This window comes from Rhinolophus ferrumequinum, chromosome 4 (genome assembly GCF_004115265.2).
Source record: "Rhinolophus ferrumequinum isolate MPI-CBG mRhiFer1 chromosome 4, mRhiFer1_v1.p, whole genome shotgun sequence".
Taxonomy (NCBI): domain Eukaryota; kingdom Metazoa; phylum Chordata; class Mammalia; order Chiroptera; family Rhinolophidae; genus Rhinolophus; species Rhinolophus ferrumequinum.
In genome coordinates, this window is record NC_046287.1 from 44,225,966 (window position 1) to 44,253,632 (window position 27,667).

General features: G+C 45.1%; 1 protein-coding gene across 1 annotated transcript in view; it reads right to left on the reverse strand.

The window, feature by feature from the left end:
- STK24 (serine/threonine kinase 24) overlaps positions 1 to 27,667 on the reverse strand; it is a 102,779-nt gene that overhangs the window by 48,970 nt on the left and 26,142 nt on the right. Inside the window, exon 2 of the mRNA XM_033104461.1 lies at positions 12,329 to 12,559. Within this exon, the coding sequence (XP_032960352.1) occupies positions 12,329 to 12,559 (231 nt within the window). The remainder of the gene's footprint in view (positions 1 to 12,328; positions 12,560 to 27,667) is intronic.

A 27,667-nucleotide genomic window follows, 5' to 3' on the forward strand; every position in this document is an offset into this window, starting at 1 on the left:
AAAGGCTATTTGGTACCCGATTTTCCAGAACCCTAGCCTTGGCTGGAAGCAAGAGAAAAAGCCTCATGTCCTCTGACCAGGTGTGCGCAAGTGCAGATGGAGGCCGGGCTCGGGACCCACGAGGAAGCAGCCTGTCTGTCCGGGCAGCACTGCCAGAGCAGCTTACCTCCGTGCAGTCGTCGATGTCAGGGCCATGTGCCCACTGTCCATCTGGCTGCCAGCCCTTTGAGGAGAGGGAGACATGGATGGGAATCAAAGGATCTTCTAAAGGCAAGTTCTTACTGCAAGCTGGCCCCAAGGTCCCTGCAATCAAAGAAATTATTGTGGTTTTGCATGTGGCATATTTATGCCCCCTTTCTTCTAGGGACAAGTCTGAAAGCCTCTGAATGGATCTCAACTTTCAAAAAGAAAAGTGTCCAGAAATATAGGTCTACCTAGGTATAGAGGAGACGCGAGAAAGGCAAGAAGTCTTCATGCCACATTTCCGTGCAGAAAGCAAACATGATATCATTTCCATCCCAAAGAAGCATAAATCATTACTATTAAAGAACCAGTGCTTTCTACCAAACATTTCAACACCAGCCAACTCATCACATCTTTTAAAATATGTGCCCAATAATGGCTCCAAAATCCATCTGCCACTTTATACCAGCCTTGGCTAGAAGCAAGAGAAAAAGCTTGTCTGTAAATGAAACATGGTGATCAGCTCCTGTAAGCCCTGGTCTATAATCAGCTTTGCACTGACCTCTCACTGATTCCAGTGGTAATGACAGGGAACAGGCGTTCGAGTCCATCAAAGCATATAACCAGTCACACTAAGTCAACCAGAAATCATCACAATTCAGTACACTAAGTTAAGTACCTAATCCAGGGGAACAATGCTTGGTCTGCTTACAGGTTATACAAATTGCTTTTAGCAATTCGATCTGCAGTGAGCCAATAGCCACCCAATGCCAAAATATCGATACTTCCCAACTAACTGCCGTTAGCAAAGATATTTGTGTCTGTTCTATTATATATCATCTCACAATTTATTTTCTAAAAAAATAAAAACAATCCTCTTTCCTTCAGGCAAAAAAAAAAAAAAATGTCTAAAGATATTTGACCCTTGCCACCGTGGTAATGCAAATAATAAATCAGAATATTATCTGTGCATCCAGGATACAAAGAAAGGAAGGAAGAAAAAACAACCTACTCTTAAAAGAGTTTTGTGAAGGAGGATGTTTCTGTTTTAAAAGTTTGATTCAAATATGTATGTTTTAGATACCAAGTCAAAGAGGATGGAGAAAAGTCGCCTATAAATGAATTTACTTCTCTAACTATGAATCATCACAGCAGGGACAGGACGACTCTCAGACATACCAGTAAAACCTGTAGGGTTGGTAGGTTTTCAAAAGGCCAATATCTAAACCGCTTCACCCCCTCCACAAACGTCCAGGAACTAACTCCACATCAATCAGTCCTTCAGAGTCTGACACGTTGCAAATGTCAGACACAAAAAGCAATGTTACCACAAAGGACCCTTTTCTAGGATGCAAAGGTATAGAGCAAACAAACACAAGGTGTTTCAGGAAGAACTCATTTCTGCCGAAAGCAAGTTTGCTAATAAGTAACTGGAAGGAATGTCACCTCTGCCAGGCTGTTTTATGGGCCACCACAGAACCATCCACAGGTGAGGAACGAGGAAGGACGTGGTGACAAGGAAAGCTCCAGGACCACAAAACCAAAATGGGATTCTTGGCAGAGACGGAGTGTAAGCAAAGGAGCCAGAGGGACAAGGGCTGCCCCACATGGGCTCATGTGACAGCCAGCTTTGGCAGCTGGAGCCGCTGCCCATTTGCCAGGGAGTCCGATTTCCCAGCAACACAGGAAAGACTTTTAGGCACTGGCTATGCTTCTGGATCCATGTCAATGTGGCCCATAGTGGAACAAATCGAAACTCAAATCCATTCATCCAACACATACAAGCTACAGAGGTGAACATCATCTATGCATTGAAGACTGGATCAAACCATATATACATGCAGAGCAAGAATTTCTCCTTGAAATAAGGTACAGGTCAATAAAAATTCAACACTAGGACAATGTTCTTTTGCAGATGTTTCTTAACGGCCTCAGACTCAAGGCCAAGTGTGAAACGGTGACCTTGAGCTAAGAGCCTGCAGGTCCACTGTCTGGAGAATGTGCTCAAGCTTCACACTCAAGAGGAGTGCACACACGTACGCAGGTGCCAGATTCCCCAGGACAGTGGTGTGGCATAGAGCACACACTCCGAAAATGGACACACCAAGGGCAGCAACCACCAAAACTCCTCAGATGCACTGCTGGTTGATCCACTCACCCAACACCTGCCCCTTTGTCTCTCCCCTGACTTTGTGACCCTACGGATGCCCACCTTTCTCCTAGCTGCAGATGTAAATCCTGTTTGGTGGGAGCCAACGAGGTGGCTCCATCCCCCTGGCCAGGGGTGACTCCAGCATCAGCCTGTGACCCAATTCTGATGAATAAAACATGAGGGGAAGTGGTCTGGGCAGGCTTCTAAGAAAGGTTTTCTGTGCCTGAAGAAGCAAATGCTTTCAGGGGAGGAAAAAAAAAAAAAAAAAAGCCTTTTATCTGCCCACAGGTAAAGCCTATAAAGAAAGAAGCTGGATTCTTGATGACACTGCTGACCACCAGCTGTACTACACCTGACGGTGCCCTTCCGGAATTTTTGCTGTGTAAGGAGATGCACGCCCTTGAGGTTTAAACCTGAGTTGGTACTTTCTCTCTAACACTAACAGCATCCGTAGCAGTAATTACCTTCTGTGTGCTGGTCTCTGATGATGCCCTTTCTTTCAAGAGGATTCTACAGTTCAGAGATTTTATTTTCAACCTTGACCTCACATCTGATTCTACAGATCAGAGATTTTATTTTCAACCTTGACCTCACATTAGAACCACCTAGGGAGCTTTTAAAGCTACCCACCCCCTCCACTGTCTACGCCACAGCCAAGAACAAAGAATCTTAAGGTAGGGTCACGCCTCAGGGGTCTGTAAGCTCCCCAGGTGAGGCCTCAGGTCCCACTTCTGCAGGTGATCAATCATCCCTCAGGAAACTAGTGGATTCCTTACACGGGATCCCAAAAGCAGCCATCAAAAGATGAAAAACTGATGGACTTAACTACATTAAAATTAAGGATTTCTTTCATCAAAGGACACCTCGAAGTTAAAAGAAGTACAACAGAGTCAGAGAAGTACCTGTGATATCTAAAACTGATTTTTTAAAAATCAGTAAGCTAATAGATATATGAAACACTAAAAAAAACAGGAAACCCAATGGAAAACTTCACAAAAGATATGAACAAACAATTCAGACTAGAAAACCTCAAGGACTAAGAATATATGAGATGTTCAAACTTACCATTAATAATAGAAATGCAAAAAAGTGTAATAAATTCTATATTATACCTAGGAGAGTGGGGGAAAATGATGTACGGCAAAGGAAACCATCCACAAAATAAAAAGGCAATCTACGGAATAGCAGAAAATTATTGCAAATCATATATCTGATAAGGGGTAATATCCAAAAGATTAAGAATTCAAAATATCAAAAAAGCAAACAATTCAATGAAAAATGGGCAAAAGATCTGAATAGACATTTTTTCCAAAGAAGGCATATAACTGGCCAAGAGACACATGTAACGATGCCCAACAACACAACCATCAGGGAAATGCAAATCCACATCACAATGAGCTACCACCTCCACCTATCAGAATGGCTATTAGCAAAAAGACAACAAATAAATGTTAACGAGGTTGTGGAGAAAAGGGAACCCCTGTGCACTGTTGGTGGGAATGTAAGGTGCAAACAACTATGGGAAATGGTATGCAAGTTCCTCAAAAAATTAAAAATAGAACTACCATATGATCCACCAATTCCACTTCTGCGTATTTATCCAAAGAAAATACAAACACTAATTTGAAAAGATATATGCATCCCCTGGTTCACTGCAGCATTATTCACAATAGCCAAGATATGGAAACAACCTCAGTGTCCATCGATGGATAAATGGATTATTATCTCTCACACACACACACACACACACACACACATTATTCAGCCCTAAAAAAAGGAATGAATTTTTGCCAATTGCGCAACAACATTAATGACCTCAGGGGGATTATGCTAATAAGTAAAATTAAGTCAGACAGAAAGACAAATACCGTATGATCTCTCTATGTGGAATCTTAAAAAAAAAAAAAGCTTACAGATGCAGAAAACAGATTGGTGGTTGCAAGAGGCAAGTAGTGGGGGGTGGAAGAAATGGGTGACCATTCTTTTTGTTTAAAAGTTGAATAAATGTTTGCTTTTTTAAAAAAAGAGTGGGAAAAATTGGAAAGTTTTGTATCAATGTTGGCAAGAAAGTAGACAGACCATGCATGTTCAACATCATTAGCCATGAAAGCAATGCAAACCCAAACTACAATGAGATACCACTTCACACCCACTAAGGACAGCCGTAATCAACAAGATAATAAATATAATGAGGATGTGGAGAAATTGGAACTCTCAACTCACTGCTGGTGGGAATGGAAAATGGTGCAAGTGCTTCAGAAAACAGTCTGAAAGCTCCACAAAAAGTCAAACACAGAGTTACCATATGACCCAATAACTCCAGTCCTAGGCATATACCCAAGAGAAATTAAAACTTACCATATGACCCAGCAATCCTACTTCCAGGGATTTATCCTAGAGAAATAAAAGCTTATGTTCATATAAAACCTGTACATGAACGTTTATTATTCATAACTGCCAAAATCTGGAAAAAAACCCAATTGCCCTTTCATAGGTCAACATGGTACATCCATACAATGGCATAGCACTCAACAATAAAAAGGAACAAATAATTGATACACGCACAAACATGGATGAATCCCAAGTGTGTTATGCGAACTGAAAGAAGCCAATTACAAAAGGCGTGTGATTCCACTTACATGACACTCTGGGAAAAGCAAAAATACAGAGACAGAAAACAGATCAATGGCTGCCAGGAGCTGAAGTGGGGGATAGGCTGGGAATTCTTTGGGATACTGGGATTGTTCTCTATCCTACATGTGGTGGTGGTGGTTATAAGAATCTATACGTGTGTTAAAATGCACAGAACTGTACCCAAAAGTTAATTTTACTATGTTCAAAGTTTTAAAAATCAGTATGTGGCAGGGAAAAATGAACTCACTCACACACAGAACACAGGACGTTTTATCTACTGAGGACTCACAGACCCTAACTCACCAAACCTGTGGTACAGAAGAGACAGGGCAGTGAGGGTGAAGGATGAAATAATAAAATGGATCAAAACAGACACGGGTATTTATTACACAGATCAATGACGATGGTGCCACAAACTAAAAAATATGAACACAAGCTCAACTCTCCTTGTCTAACATCCATAAAAGGAAAAGACGGGAAGAAACACAGTAAGAAAATGACCAACACTTGATTTAACAGCATAAAATAGGCTATTTGATTGGCTAGACAGTTACCCCAAAGCTCAGAGGCGACCGTGGGAAGATCTCTGCTTTGGCCCTGAGAACGCCACACCATGTTTAAAAACAACCACCAAAACAAAGCAAAACAAGAAAAAGGCAAGATATCAGCATCTCACTTCCTGTTTCATTCATTGACACTGATGACCATGGTCAGAAGTAAAAAGCAGGCAGTTTAGTTACTTCTGACCGTGGTCATCATCCGTGCGCTAGAAAACATGCAGAACATCAGCAGGAGGAGGGCCGCCAGCTGTACAGCGAGCCCCAGACACTGAACGACGTCTCGGAGAATGTTAGCTCTGTTGTACGCCCTCAGTGTCCAAGAAAGGATCACAATTCCCATTAAGACACCCCAGTGGGAGAGTGCTCGCTCTCATTCCGGGGATCCACACCCCCAGGAAAGCAGACCAGCACTGAGTTTGTAACGACCACTAGACTAGAAAGGGCCCTAGTCACTACTTAGGTAAACCATACGTGCTGTGAAACAGCTACTCAGCCCATAACGCTCTGAGGAATCCAGCAGCCTGTGCCCTGTCTTAGATCAGAACAACAGCCACCCAGAAAAGCAGCTTTCAGATACCGCTCTAGAGGCCTAGGATGCTGGCTGAGGTTTCCTAGTTTCCAAGCCTAGCACACAAGGCTGGACGGTGTAAACTCACTGTCTCGAGTGTGGACACAACCTGCTCTTGATGCCCACAAAGCTCACACTCGGTCTGGTCACAATAATCACACGAGCATAACCATGGACTCTGAGAGGAGACTCTGTCCCAAGTGGGTTCTAGCCCACGAGTGCCAAACGCCAGCCTTAGAAACACTGTTACTCACACCTATATTCTGAGACAAAGACCGTTGCTGGTTCCACAGGGCAGCATTTTCTCACAGTGGCACCGTGGACACTTGGGCTGCATGGCGCTCTATGCGGGGTGTCTGGGCACTGCCGAGTGTGGGAACATCCCCGGTCTCCACCCACTACATTCCAGGAGCACTGCCCCCACCCCACTAATGACAGCTAAAAAATCTGCAGACGTGCCCCACGTGTACCTTTTCTGCAGGAGGGTACGTACAGGGCAGTCAGCAAGAGGTACGGAGAGGTACAAGTACTCCATTTAAGGGGCTCGGCCCCAGTGTCTCGTGCTCTTCTCTGTTACAACCACAGAAGTGCCTCCAGCTGCACCAAACTTCTCCGCATAGGAGAACCCCGACTTCCTTCGCTGGCCCTTTCCATTTGGCTTGCTGACTCCAGCTGAGATGGAGTCGTCTCTCCACATGTACCATACCCCAGTATCCTAGTTTCTCCATCTGAAGGAGAGTATGCCAGACTCTGTCTTCAGGAGTAGGAAAAACATGAATGAGAAAGAACCTGGGCTTTGGTAAGAACTCTTGAGGCACAGAAGGTTATACATACCAGGCTGATATCGGAACTCAAATGTTGCCCTAAACTAACAACCCATCTATATTCATAACTATGTTTGAAACCAGAGGTCAATTTAAGAGCAGGATTTGTCATGGGGCAGTCAGCAAAAAAAGTGTGAGTGAAGATAAAATTCAGATGTCCTGACAGATATGTTTAATATCATGCAGCTATATTACTATTTCTTCTCTGATGAAAGAGAAAAATATCATGAAATTATAAAACAATATGGGCAAGAGAGAGACTGTAGTTTTGTTTTGTTTTGTTCTGGAGATAAAGCATAACAGGCTAATTGTATTCTATTGTCCAAACTTGGATGCCTCTGACACCCCAGGGGGACAGTTACTAATATCACGCTAGGACAAGAAGTGTAAACAGAGACCATGGGTGGGCAGTAAGCTACCCAGAAGCCTCCTTCACAAAGATGCTGACCATTTATAGTACAAGTATTTGTCCTTCTTTTCCTAACAGGGAAACGATACGTTTTTCTATTTCATCAGGAACTACTATTTTCCCTTTGGGAAAGGAAGAAAAGACAAATCAGAAGTCAAAAAATACAACTTTAAAAAATTACTCCAGGGGCAGACGGGTGGCTCAGCTGGTTAGAGCACGAGCTCTGGGCAACGGGGCTGCCGGTTCGACTCCCACATGGGCCAGCGAGCTGCGCCCTCCGTGACTAGAATGAAGTCAATGAGCTGCCGCTGAGCTCCCAGATGGCTCAGTTGGTTGGAGCACGGGCTCTCACCCACAAGGTTGCCGGTTCGACTCCTGCAAGAGATGGTGGGCTGCGCCCCTTGCAACTAACAACGACAAGTGGACCAGGAGCTGAGCTGCACCCTCCACAACTGAGACTGAAAGGACAACTTGACTGGGAAAAGTCCCAGAAGTACACACTGTTCCCCCAATAAAATCCTGTTCCCCTTCGCCAGTAAAATCTTTAGAAAAAAAAAAAAAAATTACTCCAAAGTACATACATCTGTAACAGATATAACACAATCAACCCCTTACCAAAATAACGTGTACATACAGAGAGCACTTAAATTTTTTAAAACTCACCAAGGGACTTTCCCATATCATTTTTCTAGTGAATCCAATGGGTGAAACTACCCTAAAAATTTTTTAGAAACTGAAGAAAACTTTACTCTGAAGTCGGGGATCTGAGTCCATTATCAGACAACTACAGACTCATGGACACGTTTCCTTGATACAACAAAAACAACTAGGAATAGTAAACGTTTGATAAACACATCTTTTTGATTTGGGTGTTTTTGCCTTGCACCAGATTTGCTGGGGTTAAACTGGCTTGATGTTTGAGAGCACAAAATTTACTATAAAATGATAATCCTAATTTTTAGCATGCTAATCATCTGTTTTTAAGACTCATGAATTTTGAGTCATTCGGCACAGATAACTTTTATTAAAAAAATAATTGTTATCATTTACTAAAAATTGCCTACACACATATCAGGTACTTTACTTGTGTGTCTCAATCTTTATTAGTAATCCTGTAAGTTTATTTATCTGCATTTTATCCTTAAGGAAGTCAGCAGCCTGAAGAACACCCAGATAGTTAAGCACTTACACGAAGATGTGACTAGAATCCTAGCTTTAACTCTAAATGAATCTCAAAGTGGAGATTTTAATAGTCTTGCAATCTCCACAGAGCAAACTTAAGGGATTTGTATTGCTGAAGAGAATAGGCAGCACTTATAAATGCTGCATAAAAAGAAAACAGACTTAGAATGTGTCATACCATACTTTCCTTTGTTATGGTCTTATTATGCCTTCACTGCCGAACTGAAACATGAAAAAGTTCTCTCTCCTCCTGCCCACTACCCAAACCCCCCCCCAAACACACAGCTCCATTATGATCTTGTGGGTGGTATTCTGTGGTAGAAAACTCCAGGGGTATAATAGTTGGGACACAGAGGCTTCTGGTTAAATAGTCTAGCTGGCTTAATTTCCCAAAAAGTAAACAAAGTACAACAAATGAAGTTCTTCTATGGTATGTGATAATCTTCAAGACCTTTCCAGGCCTCAGATTCATCAAAAAAAAACACATTTTCACTGTTTTATTATTCTTTCTCTTCCCTAAACTGTTGTCATGGCTTTTGTTTTTAATCTTTGGGGGAAATACATGCTACAAAACAAATCTGTGATCTGATCAAAGCTACAAAGTCAAAATCAACGCCACTTCCCTGATCTGCAGTAACAGTCAACACATTTAGACCACTTACCTACTGTTTTTAATCTTTTGCTAGACTAGATGACTGAAACCAAAACACAATCATGACCTTCGAATGCTAACCCAGTGATGAAGAAACCATTTTCTACTAATTCCTCTTTGTCCCATCTTCTATGTAAAAGTCCCTTAGCACACGGTGAAATCCAAAGGCCACCCTCTCCCCCGATCAGCAGTTAAAGAACTAAGAATATCACCTCTAACTGAGCACTACCAGGAGTTTTTAAAAAGGCAACATAAACCACCATTATTTTCAACTTCATGCCAAAGACCCATTTGTCTTACATGTTAGTTTAACTTGTATCTTACTTGACAGTTGGGACTGTACTGATCTAAAATTTAAACTTCAGGAGCCTATCAGATGGAAGGACAGCCTCTGACTCATTACCAAGGGTCTTCCTCTGGGCCAAGGACTATCACGAAACTCGGTTATACGGGAACGGACAGACAGAATCACAGGTCTGGTTCTTGTCCTGCCCAACTTACAATAGTTAATACTGTTTGGGAAGAGCAAGTCATTACATTTTTAGTCAAATTAGAATCATCTTTTATGTGGTTTAGGAAATTAAGGGCAACTTTTCACAACTGTGGTATTATTTCTGGCATTCTCGAGGCAGTTATGTTTTCTAAAGGACCACGTGCCTAGTAAAATATGGAAGGCGCTGTAGACAAAACTGTCAAAACTTCTCCCTGAAGACAGTCACTAGAGAAAAATCAGTCCACGAGCTATTTCCCTTCCTTTATGTCAGTGGCTTTGGAAAGGAATGGGGAGCTAAGCAGTAAGCCCATGCGTAGAGGACACTTCCCGGCCGCTGCTGACTGAGGTGTGGCCGTGCGACTGACTTCTGGAAAGGACAACGTGTCTAGGCCTGAGCACATGAAAACTTCCCACAGGGGCCTCCGTTTTCTCTGCCCCACGATGACTTAAAGCAGATAAGCTCAGCCACGTGTGGAAGATGGAAGAAAGAACAACAAGACAGAAGGAACTTGGGATCCTCAGTCACTGTTTGCAGGAAAAGAGCCCACGAATCAGGGCTACCAGTGAGCAAGAAATAAACTACTATCGTATTTGAGCCATTATAAATTTAGGGGATTATTCTAGTAGCTGACATTATGTTAACTAAATACATTCATGGGGCAACTCTAGCTCAAGATTAGGTTGATCTGGAATGTACGTTCTAGAATTAGAGGCTCAGGCAAGAACAGGACATACAAGATGGAACCTCTAAATACGTACAGTCAAGGTACCACCATGTTTGGCCACAATAAAGCAATCTGGGCCGGTATGCAGTAAAACATTCTGCTGAGTAACTGGGGCTGAAGAAGATACTCTGAACCACTGATTCTCAATTTCCATCGTTAAATTATTAGCTGACATAAATCACCAACAATTCGAGGATCTTCCACACTTCCTTTGCCAAAGGTACCATAATTCATGCTAAAACACAACACTAGCATACCACATGAAACCCAACTCTGAATTTACTAAAAGCTATTGTTGAAATCATTTCTCAAAGGATATTAAGTGATGCAGTAGACAGAGTTCAAGTTGAGTTTCTCTTAGGCGTTTGTTTTTTCTCAATAGAAATTTAACATCAAGAAGACCTTTGCTTTCCTGTATGGAAGTCGCATGTGTTCTCTTAGATCATGGGGATGATAAGACGTACAGTGCTTCCCTTTTCACCCTGTCAAGACTCAAACTGGAGGCACCCCTACAGCAACATGCACTGTTATTGTTGGCAAACTTCCTCCTCCTTGCTTTGACCTCAGCTGGATACGTCCTTCATTGCAATTTCAGAGATGAGGTATGAATAAATTCAATCAATTAAGGAAGGAAATTAACACTCATTAAGTACCTACTACATGCCAGGTACTTTCACACAATCCCATTAATCTTTGCAAAAGTCAGTTATATTCCATAACTTGCCATTTTACAAATGAGGAAGCAGGGAACTTACTAAAAAAAAAAAAAAAAAAAACTTGCTGAAGGCCACACACACCAAGGTAAGCAAGATTCAAGGCCAGAACATCTGACTCCAAAAACTTATTCTCTCCAATTCAAAATGCTGCATTTGACCTATGATATCCTTTAGGTTATAACCCCCCCAGGAAAAAAAAAGGATTACCACTCAATTTTGATTTCCTTTAAAGATTCATTTTAGTGAATCAATGGTTCTCAAAATTTCCCTCCTTGCACTTATACCTTAATTATCACATTTCCACAAAATGAAAGCCATTGCTATCCTTTTGTCCACGAGTAGGTTGCAAGCAACAACATGGAGAATTTAAATACAGGACGGGAGGAGGCCTGGTCTTACATCATATGGACTTACTGCTGCCTCCCTCAGGAAATAGTTGTTTCTACCTCTGAAGTTTTAGTTTCCACAAGGATTTTTTGAGAAGTTTTTTCACCAAGTCTTAAGATGTTCAAACCCCCCATTTTTGAAAGATACTAAGTACAGCAAAACAGGCATCTGTCCAGGAACTTGAAATACAAGGGATAGTCTTAATCTCGCTTAGTGGTATGCCAGTTTTACCCTACAGCCTCAGGATTGGAAAACCAGCTTTAATACTATTCTTTCCCACTTCGAGAACTGGGTGAAGATCAAAGACAATGTGTAATGTTGCACTATAACCACTATTTTATTTATTATTTACTGACCTAGAATTCTTGAAAGTCAAATGCAGATAACCTGCTCACTAATCAACATTACCAATTCTCAGCAGCAGTTTTTAAAAAACAGAATTCAATTAAATCACATCTGATAACCAAAATATCAAAAGACTAATAATATTCTTAGGTTGGCATGATGAGTTCATATCATAAACCATGCTTAAATTAGGTGATTAACCGTTATCATTATAACTTAAGAAATGTGTTTTGGATGACAAAGTCCCACTCAGAAATACTCTTTCTTGTTGGAAAGGCAATTTCAACATCAAACACGTCTACCAAAAATATATTTCTATAGGTGACATTTAAGATGATAAAACTATCAAAGCCCAGCTCTTTTGACTACAAAGGTCGAACCATTTCTCCTTCCTTTGAAAACCTTCTGTGCTATTTATTGAAGTCCTTCACATACAGTGCTCGCGTCTCAGTCAAGTGCTCCATCACGGAAAATGGCGTTTTTATTGTTAAGCCTTACCTTCAGATAAGATCCATAGTATTTGGTTACGTATGGACTGTCACACTGACTCAGCACTGTGATTTCTTGTTGAATGTCCTCTATCTCATCTTCAGCTTCTTCCAGATCAATGATTTTTATGGCAACCACTTTCTGAGTCCGATTGTCAATGCCTTTGAACACCTCGCCAAAAGAGCCCTTTCCAATTTTCTCCAGTTTTGTAAAAAGCTCTTCTGGATCTGCTTTTAGGTTCTGCAGGAGAGAAAGAAAAGGGCAACTTCAATAACTCACAATCCTGGGACTGCCTTTTCCTTGTATTTATAACGGACTGGCCCATCTTTCAACAACCGATCTGTCGTTCTCATTTAAAGATCAGGCTGGTTGTGGCCACGGTTCTTCACGCTCAGGACTTACAGGTTTCTAAGTCTCACCTACAGGTGTGCAGTAGACTATGAAACACAGCAAGTTTGCAAACGAACACTTATGCAGATTATAAAAACTGGGAAAGGCTACAGCATTTGTATAACGTAAATAAAAATCAAAAGACTTATTTGAATATGATACATGGATTTATTGAACAAACACTCCTGTCTAAGCAAAACTTCTACTTTTCTCCGCAACTTCCCCCCTAATTTTTCTAAATTCAGGTTGGTATAACTAACACAGACTAACTAGGTGTATCACGTAACAGGAAGAAAACATTTATACCATGATTTAATTGCTTCATAACAGGTCATGTTTTAAAGTCCAACCAATACAGCACTACGTAGTATCTCCACTTTGAGTTATTGACCTGGCCTAAATATTTTAACCAGATCCCAGGAAACAAAGAGCAACCTGTTTTCATTTGTCAACATCATGCCCTTGAAATAGCTTCTAAGAGCTCTTAGCCACCGACCTGGTCAGTGAATAGACACACACAGTGCACATTTCCAAGGAGTCCAGCTGTAGGGACCCCAACAACCGTCCTAACAGCTCCCCGACAGGAGCGATGCCGGAACAGCTGAGTTCTCACCCGGCAGCAACCTGCCACCCCAGGGGTATCCGGAAATGGTACGGGGGCAGAGGAGGGGTGCCACCAACTGAGGGGCAATACTGACATTTAGCCAGAAGAGCTGGGGTGCTGCACCTCACACCACGAGCACCTGCACAGCCCCAAATGCAAGGGCACCAGCCCACAAGCCCAGAATCAGACAGGACCCGGGAGCCACCAGCCCTACAGGCAGACACACCTTCCCTCAGAACATTACCCGAGCAAGAGTTTGCCAGGTCAACCCTCAAAGTCTATTACCCCTTCAAAGAAACTAAAATATGGAAAAAGGAGTAAGAGAAGGGAAGGAGAAGGATTGAAAAGGAGAAATAACAGCGGGAAGAGGAAGAACCCATATATGGGTAAACGTAAGGGGGTCACAGGCACAAAATTATGGCAATTTCAGCAGCATTGTGAGTTAAATGAGCTTTGTGGGCCACCCAGGCACTAACTACTAACTTGCTTTCCAAGGTGAAACACACGGAGTCCCACGCAGCGCTTATGAGAGACCTGCAAAAACCCAGCCAGCCCATTTCTAATGGAGAGGTCTAGGGGCGCGACAGTTCCAAGGCCGCATAAACAACAGTCACGGGCGGCCTCACTCACTGAGGGCAGAGGCCCCGTTTTGACACGGCATGTGCACGAGCTCGCAAAACCCACCCACCCTATCAGTAAAAACTAAGTGAGAAATTCACTCTGTGGTCACCAGGAAGAAGAGACACAAGAGAAACCATGTCCACTCTCAGCAGCTACAAACTCCTATTTTCATACCCTTCCTCTTACCTCCTTCCCTCCAGGACGAGTGAGAGTCGCCCTCCTTTTTCTCAAGACCACTCCTAAGACCTGGGCTTTTGAATCCATCCTCTCTCCTCCAGGAGGCGGCTTCATCAATGGCCCTACTGCAGGTATCCCTGCCTGCTGGGCAGCACGCTCAGGTTTCCTGCATCACTGGTCGCCCTCCCTCCTGTCTCCTCTCCTCAGCTGCCTGAGTCACCCAGACCTGCCCGGCGCCCCGCCCCCTCTGGTCACCACAGCAGTTTGGCTCCCGCTGGGGCCACCCCAGGATGCAGTGCAGCGCTTCTGACTGTCCTCCTGAACGCCCTCCCCTCGTACGTCTCTAGCCCCATGACCACTACAACCCTGCTCTCCACATACCTTTCAGTCCCCCTAGGTCCAGAAGTCTCCACGCCCAGACTCGACCTGTATCGGCCCACAGTCACACGCAGTCCCCCCAAGGTTTCAGACCTGGCCTCCTATTCTTTCTCCACTCCTCCCCAGGATTGTCAAAGAGTTTCATGGTTTGGGACCATGTCCCCCAAACCGGGCTGGTCAGAATCCCCTGCGACACTTAAGAGATCCCAAACACTCTCACTGACGTGGGGGTAGGGAGTGTATAACCCACATTTCTAAAAGATCCCAATTGATTCTGACGAATAACCACCTTTGAGGAAAGCTGGTTTTGAATTATTGTGTATACGGAGACTTCCAAATTGCTGGCTCCAGCCCTGCCTTTTGAGTTTTAACTCCTAGAATCAATTACTCGTTAGGTATCTCTTGCCACCAGGACGTCACAAGCTCTCCACGAATGAACTGAATTCATCATTCCCCCCACTGACCGGGCCGACCCCCCAGCACACTACCTCCTCTGCCAGGCTGTAAGCTGAGGGCGGTCAGGGGCCGTATCTTACTCGCCTCTATACCAGTATTTCTGGAAGCCACAATGGCTGCGGGTCAGTCAATGTCCCCCGAGCAGTAAGAAAACCCCAGCCTTGTACTGACACACACAGGATCCAGGGCAGACACTACAAAGAATATCCTAATTCAGAGCGACGGAGAGCCTGGAAGGAGGGGCTGGTAGTAGGTAACCAGGGTGAGGAAGAGGTGCTGAGAGCTTTAATACTCAGAACAGGGATTCTCACGTCTTCGGAGCATCAGAACCGCCTGGAGGGCTTGACAGAACAGACTGCCTGGACTTGCCGATGCAGTGACCTGGTGAGGGGCCCAGGAAGCAGAGGGCCAGGAGATAGAGACGCTGCTGGCCGGGGACCAAGGCAGCAGCCCCACACCCAGGCCTGCAGCAGAGACGGAGAGAGATGGCCAGCATCCTCGCTGGCCCTGCAGAGCCCGGCTGGCACCTCCCCAGCTGACCACACGTACGTGAGTGAGCCCAAGCGAAACCTGCAGAAACCCCCCCAGTCAATCTGAGGAACCATGAGAAAGACTAAATCATTATCGTTTTAGGCCGCGAAGTTCTGGGGTGATTGTTTCACATCAATACATAACAGATTCAAGTGCCATCACTGATCACCACAGGAGCAAAGTGTCCATTTCTGGGGGGCTGGGATGGTGCAATAGATGGTCTATCCTCTGGACAGGAGAATAAGTTGCCTGATTTTCCTTTCGCCTGGTCTGAGACAGCTTGGAAACAGTCGTTTTCACTACTGCTTGACTAGCTCCCCCCAAAGCCCTTTTTCCGCAGTCTGCACCTGTAAAGCTAGCAGCAGTTGCTCTGTCTCGCATCTGCTCAAGTGTGGTGTGTCCAATTCCCCCCTGCTTTTTGTCACTGTTAGCAGCTGTAAACTGGGCTAAAAACTGTCCCTGGCAAGAATGGAGACGTCTGCTAACATGGTGACGACAGGGCACTACGCAAGCAGGGTTCCGTGCCTGCTGGCAATTCTTGCCTAAGCTCATTACCATGCAGTGTAGCCCCGTGGCCACTAACAAAATCAATGCCAACGATGACCTACTTAAAAAAGGAACTTCAAGAGTCTGCTGCCAGAATCTGTTCTCTGAGGAAAGTAGATTTCCTTGGTAGGAAAGGTGCCACTCTGCCAACCATCTTGAGAGTTTCCTTTTCAGAAAGGTTTATGCTTATCTAAGCACCGGTCATCATTCCAAATTAGAAAGGCCTCCTGGCCCCTCACCCCACCACTCCACAGGCCTCAAGGCAGCAGGGCCTGGCTGCTTAGGTCACAGCGGGCTCCAGGCAGGAGTCAGAGTACTCGGCGGCTCAACTTGCTACGAAGCAAGAGACGGTCGGGCCCCTGCCCCAACACTCCCCTCTCCTACAGCAACGGGGCTGCAGACGGGAGAGGGTGGGTGCTGCCAGCTCACAGGCGTCCCAGGCCTCAGGTCCCAGGCTCCTCGCTCAACAACAGCAATTAGACGCCCAGCGCCGCTTCCCCTTCCCCCATCTGCGCTAAGAGATCATCACTCTAACTAAGGCAAAAAGGAAGCACAGCTTCTCGTGATGGAGGGAGGAATTTCGTGTACACGCTCACTCAACTATGTGACCCCATAAGCTACTCAACTTCCATGAGTCTTTGTTTCCTCCTCTGAGGGAAGGATTGAGGGAAGGATTGAGCCTACTTCTCGTGGCTTTATTTTGTCTTTTTCATCACTCATCATGACAACACCAGGCCCTCTCTCTTTAAACTTGAGTCAGCTGAATTCTAGGCCTTCCTACAGACGTACACCTTGTCTTGTTTATTTTTAATTACAAGATTCAGGAAAAGCAAGTGATTCGTTATACTTAATCATATCAAGGTGAGGAACCTTAAAAACTGACCAAAATAGGTAAAAAATGCACCCCCCCTCCCATCAACACGCCGGGGCACAGGTCTGGCCTCTGGAATGCTAAGCCCCTTCCCAGACAAGCCTAGGAAAACCGCTGGGCTCAGGGATCATGGCAAGAGCCGAAAGCCCGGGAAAGTGTCACCAGGAGAATCTGGAATCAACGGTTTCACAGAAGTTTCTCACTGATTATGACATGGACGTTTTGGGGTGACCACCTACCCTTCTCCTAGAAACCCCGACTATGGGAAATGAACAACTACGTGTACAACACAAGCAGCTGTCACATGGCACCGTGAGGGCAAGCCACCAACAACTTCAGGTTTCCTGTGAAGAGAAAATCCACGGTTCAATGTCCTGCGCCCCACTCCAAAACTTGGAGACATTTCAAAGCTGTGCCCTTCTGGAGCTCAGGCTTCTATGATAATTCACTATATTTCATAATCCCTTGAGAGAATTCATTAAAATAGTTCTATGATGACTTAAGTATTTTATATTTTTAAACCTGAGTAGCTATTACTGTTTTCTTTTGATCATTTCTGGCAATGAAAAATGCATTTGGCATTACTAATCAACTTTCAAAGTTGCTTAGCTTCAGATGTACCGCTTGCGTAGTCACACCACACTACACCACTCTGGGTTGAAGCCAAGCTTTTCACTTTGTTTTTCCATGAAAAGAAAGGGAATGAAGTTTGATGTGTTCTAATACCTACTACTTACCACATCACTGTCCCTGCAGCACCAGACAAGAGAACGCTGTGGAGTTCAGCGGGGTCTGCATGAGGAAGGCGAGTGGTGGTAGGTGGCACGCCCCCTCCCCTCTTCTGAGCTTGGCAAGCACGCCTGATAACGTGCAGGACTCTCCTCCGGAGCTGAACTCAGCCTGACAATCCCTCTCACCCACCACCCCAGGCAGCCACCACCGAGGCAGCTGACCGGGCACACCGGTGGAACCCATCTGCCAGCAGGTGTCTGCACGGCTGGTGACAGTTATCTTATCCTTCCATATCCTCCCAACTCCCCCACCCAGGCTTTCCCTACAGGTTCCACTGTTACCAGTGCTATTATCTCCCATTTCCAAAGCTGGAAACCCTGGTACCCCAATTCCTCGCTGTAGGAACAGAGCCAGGCTCTCGGCCTCACGTGGAAAGGTGCTGGCTCGGGTAGTAGATGGTCATCACCTGTGACTAGTTGGCCATCAGCTGTTACCAGTTAGCCATTAGCCACTAATATAACTGCCGTGGCTGAGCTAGCAAGCACGGATTGCAGCTAGCAAGTGGGGTTGGATGCCACAGAGAAGCGGACGGCAGGTTGCAGATCGTGTGGCTCCTGCTTCCTGTGTCTCCAACCCAGCCGCCAGCGAGAATATAGCAGTATGACTCCCCTACCGATGGCTCCGTGGGTGTTCCTTTTTGGCCTCACCATATCCTGTGTTCTTATGTGGGGAGCAGGACCAGAGACCCCACATGACACCCCACATGACACTCGCTTACACCTACATCCAAACTGTGCCCTTCCTTCCAAAATGTCTCTCCATGCGGCCCCCTGCCACTCCTGCCCGACCCCACACCTGGCCCTCCTAAGGCAGCTGAGCCACTCCCACCCACCCACTTCAAGACCTCTGCTGGCAGTTTAGCTTCCACAAACCTCATGGTTTTCGTTCACTGCTTCAAACAACCAGGGACAAGACAAAGTCTCAAGACTGAAATCACAGACACTCGTGAATCTAAACCCCATAGAGCTCCTTTCTAGTCCCATTTTCTGCCACTACCCTCGCTTACCTTCTATCACCCAACTGCTTCATACTGTGCACAAGCACCAACAGTTGCATAGTGTATGATTTCATTTCTAGAAAATTCTCGAAGTAACAAAATGAGACTGATGGAGAACAGATGTGTGGCTGCTGGGGGCAGGGTGGGGGCGATGAGTAAGAGGTAACACAGGGCGGGTCTCTGTGGTCATGGAACAGGTCTGTGTTGGCTGGTGATTTTACTCAGAGGTGCACGTGATACAATTCACACAACTACACACTCCCAAAAACTATCGACATCTGAATTAGGCCCACACCTGAGGTAACAGAACTACGCCCACATCAATTTCCTGGTTTTACAGTATAAGATATTACCATTGGGGAAAGCTAGGTAAGGGTACACAGGAACTACACATTGTTGTTGCAACTTCGTTTGAGCCTTAAACTATCTAAAAATAAAATTATTAAAATTCTAAAAATACAAACAAAACAAACTTTAAAAATAAGCTTAAAAAAACAAAAACAAAAAAAACGCCCAATCTCAACTTTTCTTCTGCCCCAAAGAGGTCACTATTGTTTCGTGTTATAGGTGGAAAATCCCCATTTGCTGGCTCAAACCCACTCAGACCTGACAACTGCCTTGAGCAAAGCTAGCAGCGCCAGTCTCCTTTTTCCTGGAGCATATTTTTATGCAGCAGGTTGAAAACTGTATTAACATTTTACAGGCTGTTTTCCCCTCAAGTTTATGATCTTCCACTAAAGAACATACCTTATAATCTTGCTAATCTCACGCCGCAAACAGGTGGGCATCTTGTGTACCTCCAGGCAACACCCAAACTTCCGCAGAAGGCAGGGTCAGACATACCCAAGTAATCAAAAACAAAACCCCAGCCCAGATGCAGAGCAGGACATGAAGGAGACAAGCAAAATACAGCCACAGCCTAAAAAACTGCAACCCAGTGTGCACCGAACAGCTGCTTTGCTCTGATTCTGCAAACTATCTCATTTGGGGCCACGATTATACAAAGACCTGGAGAGATCAGACACTAGATACATGCCCAAAATAAGCTATCAGTTATTCAGCACTGCCCCTGTGAAGGCTTGTTACCTACCCAAAACTATGCTTTCTAGGGGGAGTCTGAACACTAGTGCAGATCTCAGCTCTGTCCAATTACTATCAACTTACTGGGCCACCAGCCTGTCTCCACATCTGTAAAGTGGGTAACACTACTTCTTAGGATGTTGAAAGAATAAAATAAGAACATTAAGGAAAGCTCCTTGGATGGTTATCTGCTAAAAATAGATACGAAAATAGACACTGCTTTTGTTGTGGTGGTGATTTTTGTGTAGTTATACTGAGCTGTTCTTTCTGACAATACTTATTCAAGATTCAGTAGTTTCTTAGAAGCATTTCACTTGAACTAGAGCCAGCAGGAAAGCCCACATCACCTACTGCACAAAACCAGTGTACTTTCCACTGCACTATCCTAAAATCAACTGAAATAATGAGGCCTTCCTCCCTCACAAGAGTCGAGGGGAATTCGAGAAGGCCTGAGTGAGTGTCCTCAAAAAAGAGAAGAAAACATCTGTAAAACTCCTAAGGCGCAGAGGCCACACATGGTGTAGCAATGAACCACTGCCCAGGGAGGCCAGAGCGCCCTGCTCCGGCTGATGTCCTGGCAGGCATCTTCAGAAGGGCACGAGCCACTGGGACAATGACCCCACCCCGAACTATCAGGCTCTCTGTTAGGTCTAAGAAATGATGCTAGGAACTTCAAACAAAAGATCGTGGACGGTTATGAGAACTTCCCTGTAACGGTGATTACTAAATTCCTTAATACCAAAACTGAAGGGCTCTACTCTGTGGGCAGACTCAGGAGAAGGGACTCGGTTAGAGAGAAGAGACGTAGAACGGAAAAGGAAAGCAGGCCCAACCAAGTCCAGGGAGAATTATGGCAAAGAAGGCCAGATGCAAAAGGCACTAGTCTGGGGACACGACACACCTGCCCAGCCTGTCAAGAGGTCCGTGCTGTCCTCAGACAGAAACGTGCTTTTAGACAGTTTGTGAAAGCAAAACCTTACTAACAATTTCTGAGCAGAGACTTGAACCTAAGAGGCTGTCGTGCCAAACAATGTGCAGAAGATTGGAATCCATAAGGCAGCTGCATTCTGACACCGACGAACAAAAGCTCCAGTCCAGGAACCCCTGGCCTTCCCCATGTCACAGATTAGCTGAAGCCCTGGTGTTGGATGTGGCCTGGGCAGAATGAAGCCATAAGAAAAATCACCACCATTTCTGAGTGCTTACTCTGAAGGCAGTAGTATTACCTCCATTTTACAGTAGTTACACGATTTGTCCAATGACACAGTGCATGCGACAGACTCTGAGCTGGAACCCAAGGCCATCTGATTGCAAAGTTTGAGCATGTCATTCACTGGCTCATAAGATCTTCACGGCAAAAGAGAAAGCACAAAATTAACAATCAGAAGGCCTGGGTTTTCCTTCTGCCGTGATACCTTGCTGCATGACTTTGAGCAAGTTCTTAACTTCTCAGTAAAACAGAACAATGATGCCTGAAGTATGTATTTACCTCACAGGGTTGTCAGAGAATCAAATGAACCTAAGGAAAGAGGGGAAAAGTGAGGCCATTGCAAAATCTTTTGCAGATACAGGTGGTTGTTCTGTTACCTCTGCTAGAACTGGTGTGGACTTTCAGCAAGCACATTTAAGAACGAGTGGGGTCATCTTTAAAATAGCACTCGGTTTTGGAGACATTTTTAGAAACCACTGAAACTGGCCAAAACACCTACTGAGAACATACCTTGTATAACACAATGCAACCCAGTCCCAAAGAGAGGTTAAAAATTACTTTTAAGTGTGGCTGACTTTTTTATACAATTTATTCTTCCCATAGATAAGAAATCTTAAAGCTAATTACGAGCAAATAAAATGCTCTGGAAACCCATCTCCTCAGATTAATCTAATCATTACATTTCAAGAGGCATTCTGTACTGAAAATAACATTGGACGATTTGTCTAACCAAGCCTACTAACCTTTAAGTTTTCCTCTCATTCTACAAGTTTAAAGCTCACTCTTGCTCAGGGTCTTTCCCCCACTTCCCCCATCTGAAAATCAAGCGGACCTATGTATATAAAATACATACAGGAATATATACATCCAATGCAAAGCTTATAAACAAACCAAAAGAAGACCCCCAAAAACCCAAATGCCGTTTAATGGGGGTTCTCCAAGCCAGAAGTCCTTTGTACAGAAATCTGTACAAAGTCCAAAAACCAACTCTGGGGGTGGAGACAGCAAAGAAACTTTGTTGGCACATCCCTGGCCTCCTGCCTCGCCCGAGAAGCCCCTCTCCCACTTGTGGGATGGGTGTGTTGCTACCAGGGAACTGTCACACATTAGTGTGCCCCCCCAATTCAGATCACTGGTGTTCCCTCCCAGCAACCAACCTGAGACACATTTTGACATGAACAGAAGAGAGGAGAAAATCTGCCAGAAGCTCCTCATTTTGACTTGATAAGAAAGTCTAAGGTCAGGACTTTTGTTTTTATACCGATTGCAGACTCAGATCGCCAGGGCTCCTGTGCAGGAGGAACAAATTTGCAACACGGTTTCCTACTCAGCCTGCACCCCTCAAAGGTGCAAAGACAGTAATGAGTTCTTGGCTGGAACAAGCAACTGACCACCCCTGGTGTCTGCCGTCGCCAAGATGGCCTCCGCCTCCCTCCGAAGTGAGCAAAACTGCCGGTGCAGCAAAACCGCCGGGGGAAGGGCACACGCGCGCAGAACGCAGCTCTATGTGCTACGGTCTCACGGCAAGTGGCTTACAGGGCGACCACACACTGGGTGTGGTTAGTGATCCTCAGGGTGGGCTGCACTGCACTATCAGCTGGGGGTACCCCAGCCTCACCGTGGGCGGTTAAATCCAAGTCTTTGGGGATGGGGTGCTAGCATGAGTATTATTCAAAACTCCCGAGATGATTCCAACGTGCAGCCACGGTTGAGAACCAGAGGTCTCGGCCAGGACACTGTGCCAAGCTCTGCAGGAAGTTGCAGGGCCACCAGCAATGCCTGGAGGACTCCTTCCCTGTGCACACCTGCTTGCCCCAGCCAGTGCAGAGAGAGGGAATCTCCCTCACATGGTCCATCTTCTCCTCTCCAAGCCCTGCCTCTCCCCGCCTCCCTGACAGCCTAGGACCCCAGTGCCCATTGTCAATCTCTGGCCCCAAAGACTGTTTTGCGTATTGACTAATTGGGTAATCTAAGGTCTCCAAAATAAAAAACCTTTATTTACCAAATAAACATCTTTAAATAGCAAAGAGCTCCAATTAGCCCAAAGAACTGAAAGATTTCTCCAATCCTCAAATATTCTTTAGAAGAAAAGTCTAATTTCCTAGCTAAATGACGAATGATTATTTTCAAAGTTGAGGCCTAAATCATAGGTTTCTCCACACACATGCTTTCTTCCCCGGGTACAAGAAATCTACTAATCATTACAAGGTAAGTTCTCCTTGGCCTGTTTCCAGGAGCAGATCATTTCCTTTTCTAAGTGACAGCATTCGGTTTCCCTACCTGCGCTCCCTTCAGCCTATTGCAAACGCCCCCACAACCGGGCTTAGTAAACTCATTTCCCCCGGAGTAAACACTCTATTTCAACCCTGCAACAATTACATGATCTAGGAGAAACAGGAACTATTCTACAGTATTTGACAAAAAGAAAATTGAGGCAGAGTTGTTAAATCTTATGAATTCTGATATCAAGACCTACATATCCAAAGTACCAGGAGTTTTATTAGGGAATCCTAGAGCCAGCATCTGCTCCTCTTTAAATGGATGTTTGTTTACAGTAGAGACTACTTTTTTTTAATAAAGAAAACGCAAATACAAATTTTTAAAACCATAAAAAATGACTGCGCCCCGGAGGTGAATCTATCATTCCTGGCCTCCGTGGCTAATAACCCCTCCCCCGCCACCACCCCCACACACGCTTCTGCTTCAGGAAACCACTGAAGCTCGGTGAGGTCAGAGTTCGGGGAGAAGCCACGCTCAGGAGCGCATGCTCCGACCTGGGGCGCTGCTTCCTCTGGACACGTACCCCTGGCCTGTGCCGGGGGAGTCCCGCTGGAAGGCTGCCTGGCGGCTCTCGGGCCCTCACTCCCCCGGTGTCAGGCTCCTTCTCAGCAAAGACGGAACAAAAGGCTCTGAGGCCCCACTACTGTCCCGCAGACTGCACGCCTGGTGCCAACCGCTCCCATCTGAGGGTCGGAGCAAAAAACACCTCCAGAACACGTGAGGACTGACGGCAGAGGAGGACGGGGACCCAAAGGCCTGGGGGCTCAACTAGCCCTTGGTCACAAAGCTTGGTGCCAGTCCTAGCCCCAGCTAAGCTTCTGTACACCCGAGTCCCCAGCAAGCTCTCCCAGTGACTGCTGGGTGTACTCTTCAATGAAAGGCTCCCCGGCTAAAAGACCAAGGCCTGGGTGTTCTTTGCAGGCAAGGCAAATAGTGAAATCAGGACGGTTTTGTGGGGCAAGCACTTGATGAAAAATACGCAATGCATTCCCAATAAATTATTTAGTTCATTGAGAAATGAATCCTGGCATCCCTTTTATTAACACCCCAACACAAACAACAAAGCAGACACGGAAAAGAATTCTCACCAGACCCTATGATAATCAGCACTGACAAACAGCAGCTCCCATTTCCAAACCTTCTCCATCCCTAAGGCTCCACGCTAAGAATTCTCCTAACTGTCGCTTTCTGCACCTCACAACCACCTCAAGAGAAAGGGAGCACCATCTTCGTGACACAGCTGAGGACACCTGGGTGCGGAGGGCAGGTCACCGGAACAAGGTCCCTCACAGGTGTTAAATGAGGGGTAAGCCCACCTCTGTCTGCACATCGTGGGTCATCCTCTGGACTAGAAAGTGCTTGTGAACTGCGAGCTTGGCCGGACGCCTGATCAGAGAGGAACCTAGCTGTCAAGGAATGCCCTTGGGTTATCACCCTGGAACGCTACCATCATGAGAAGGCGTACAACCTGATACTTCCTCCAGTTCCCTACAGGTGCACTCACCTTCTGCAGGCATTTAGTAAACGCTTACAGTAACAAGTGTCAGGGGACTCGGACTCTTCCAAAAATCAGACCAAATCGTTTTAGTGTGTGTGTATTTCAATCCATAATCACATTTCCTTTACCGGAATGAAAATCCTTCAGCTTTTACAGGCATGAAGGGGGAAATGTCTGGAATAGAAATGCTAAGGTCATGGACAAAGTTGATTTGTCACAAATCGGAATACATAATCCTGCCCACCATGGAGGAAAGGAAGTGTCACTGAGTGTTCTTTTATCCCTCGGAGGGAGCAGCAAGGGCAAGAGGCAGTGTGAGCTGCATTCAGTTGTCAGCGCATCTCACATTTCACACAAGTCCTGTGGCTCTGCGTCAATCAGGAAAACGACTGCCACCAAGTCAGCTCAGCGATCCTGTGTCATCTGGGGAAGGTTAGCCGCTAAGAGCAAGAGCAGGGGCAGCAAACCTTTTCTGTGAGGGGCCAGAGAAAAACACCTTAGGCTTTGTGGGCCAAACAGTCTGTTGCACATTCTTCTCTTTTTTTAACAACCCTTTAAAAATATGAAAACACCTCCTTCACTCCTGAGCCGACAAAAACAACCCAAGGGCAGCAGTACGTTTGTCCATCCCCATGCTAGGCCATCAAGATGGTCCATCATAAAACTGTCCGTCACCTCCCATATTCGTAACACTGCGTGATCCCTAAGAAGGAACCAGACACCAGAGCAGGCACAGGAGCTGTCTGTGACCTCTCTCAGGAATCATTTCCATGCATGACTCAGTAGAACCAACAAACACCCCCCTCCCCTTTCTGCCATGCCCTAGCCATCCTCTAGCTGCTCAAAGGGAAAGAAACATGACAGTCTGAGCATGTGTAACATTGTATGTACATCTTTCATCACTTGAGCTAGTCACATCATCTGCTCACCAACCCTCTGAAGAAGATACTTTTACAGCTGAGAAAATGGAGACAAAGAGTATATATTCTTTTAACATAGCTCTTAGCAGTATCTTTTTGGATATGTCTCTTCAGGCAAGGGCAACAAAAAAAAATTTTTAATGGGACTACATCAAACTAAAAAATTTTTGGACAACAAAGGAAACTATCAATAAAACAAAGAGACAGTCTACTAAATGAGAGAAGATATTCACAAATGATACATCTGATAAAGGGTTAATATCCAAAATATATAAGGAACTCATACAACTTAATACACCAAAAAAACAAGCAATCCAATTTTTACAAATGGGCAGAAGACCAGCAGACATTTCTCCGAAGAGAACATACAGAGAAACGGCCAACAAACACTGAAAGGATGCTCACCAAGGCTAGTCAGTCATCAGGGAAATGCAAATGAAAACCAGTGAGGGGCCCTCCTGCCACCTAAACTCCCAGGCTCATCTCATCGTTACCTTTTCCCACAGGGCCCCTGGCATCTCTTCTTGCGCCTTAATGAGACCCAAACTGAAGTGAAAAAATTTCATCACTACTAAGAAAATCACAGTAAAGATACTACTTTGCTCTGTCCTCCCAAAACCTGTCACAACGACTGGACGATATCAAAAGGAAAATTAAATGTGGAAACACAGGATTCCAAAGCTGGGAGATGACTGAAAGAAAAGGGCTAATAACCAAAACGTTTACAAAGAGTTATTCCACAGATCCTGAAACCCACCAAAACGAAACAGAAAGGACAAACTGTTTATATTAAATCCACCTGCTTCCCACTTTGTACACAACTTTCAATTTCCATTCTGTTCATTCCAGTCACGCTGCCCTGAACCACACACCTCTGCCATGGATCAGGGAAGCTGGCTACAACACGAAAATGCCTCCAAAAGAACAGATAATGTAACACGGCTTTTTGTTGTCATCAGGTTGCTTTTCTCCCTTTTCCCATATTGATATAACATGCCAGCGACATATTGGAAGTACTGGCAAACCTATGAAAACCACAGTATGTTGCCCCTTCCTGCTGGAGGGATGTGAAATGGTACAATCACTTCAGAAAGCAGTTTGGCAATTTCGCAAAAAAATTAAACATAAAACTACTGTATGACCAGCAACCCCACTCCCGGGAGAAGTGAGAACAGGCGTGCGTACACAGACAGACGTGCTCATGTTCACCGCACCGCTACTCATAATAGACCAACACTGGGAGCAACCCACACGACCATCAACTGGTGAGCAACAGACAGTGTGACACATCCATACCCTGGGATTCTATTCAGCAATAAATGGGGGCGGACGACTGACACACGATGCGACATCACGAACCTCAAAAACGTGCTGCTCAGTGGAAGACGCGAGTCACAAGAGACCACACACTGCACGATTCCATCATACGAAATGTCCAGAAAAGGCAAATCAATGGAGACAAAAGGCAGACTAGGGGTTTGCTGGGGGGCTGGGGCGGGAACAGAGGCTAAGTGTAAATGAGAATGAGGGTTGACGGGGGCGTGGATATGTTCTAAACTGATTTATAGTAAGGGGTGCACCACTTGGTAAAGTTACTAAAAATCACGGCACCCCTGAAAGGAGGGCATTTTTATATGTAAAATGCACCACAGCAACGCTGTTTAAAAGAAAAGGCACACATTACACACCTAGATTCATCTGTCTTCAAGAATTCGGTTCATCTTAATCCCAACATCTAGGAAAACTTTTACCTGGCATGGAATGAGGGCTGAAACGTCCAGTGGGTGAACGGATTTTTTTGAAAAACAAAACAATGAAATTTTGTCTTTTTCCATAACTTTATGATTTGCCAAAACTTCACATCCCTGTCTACTCTTCCACCCAATCGAACCCCAAAACAGAACAGCCTGTGTAGGTCACAAAGCAAATGTGTCCCAAGAGCTTCAAGCTGATCAAAACATGACCCCAACACTTCGCCACGTATCCTGACCACTATC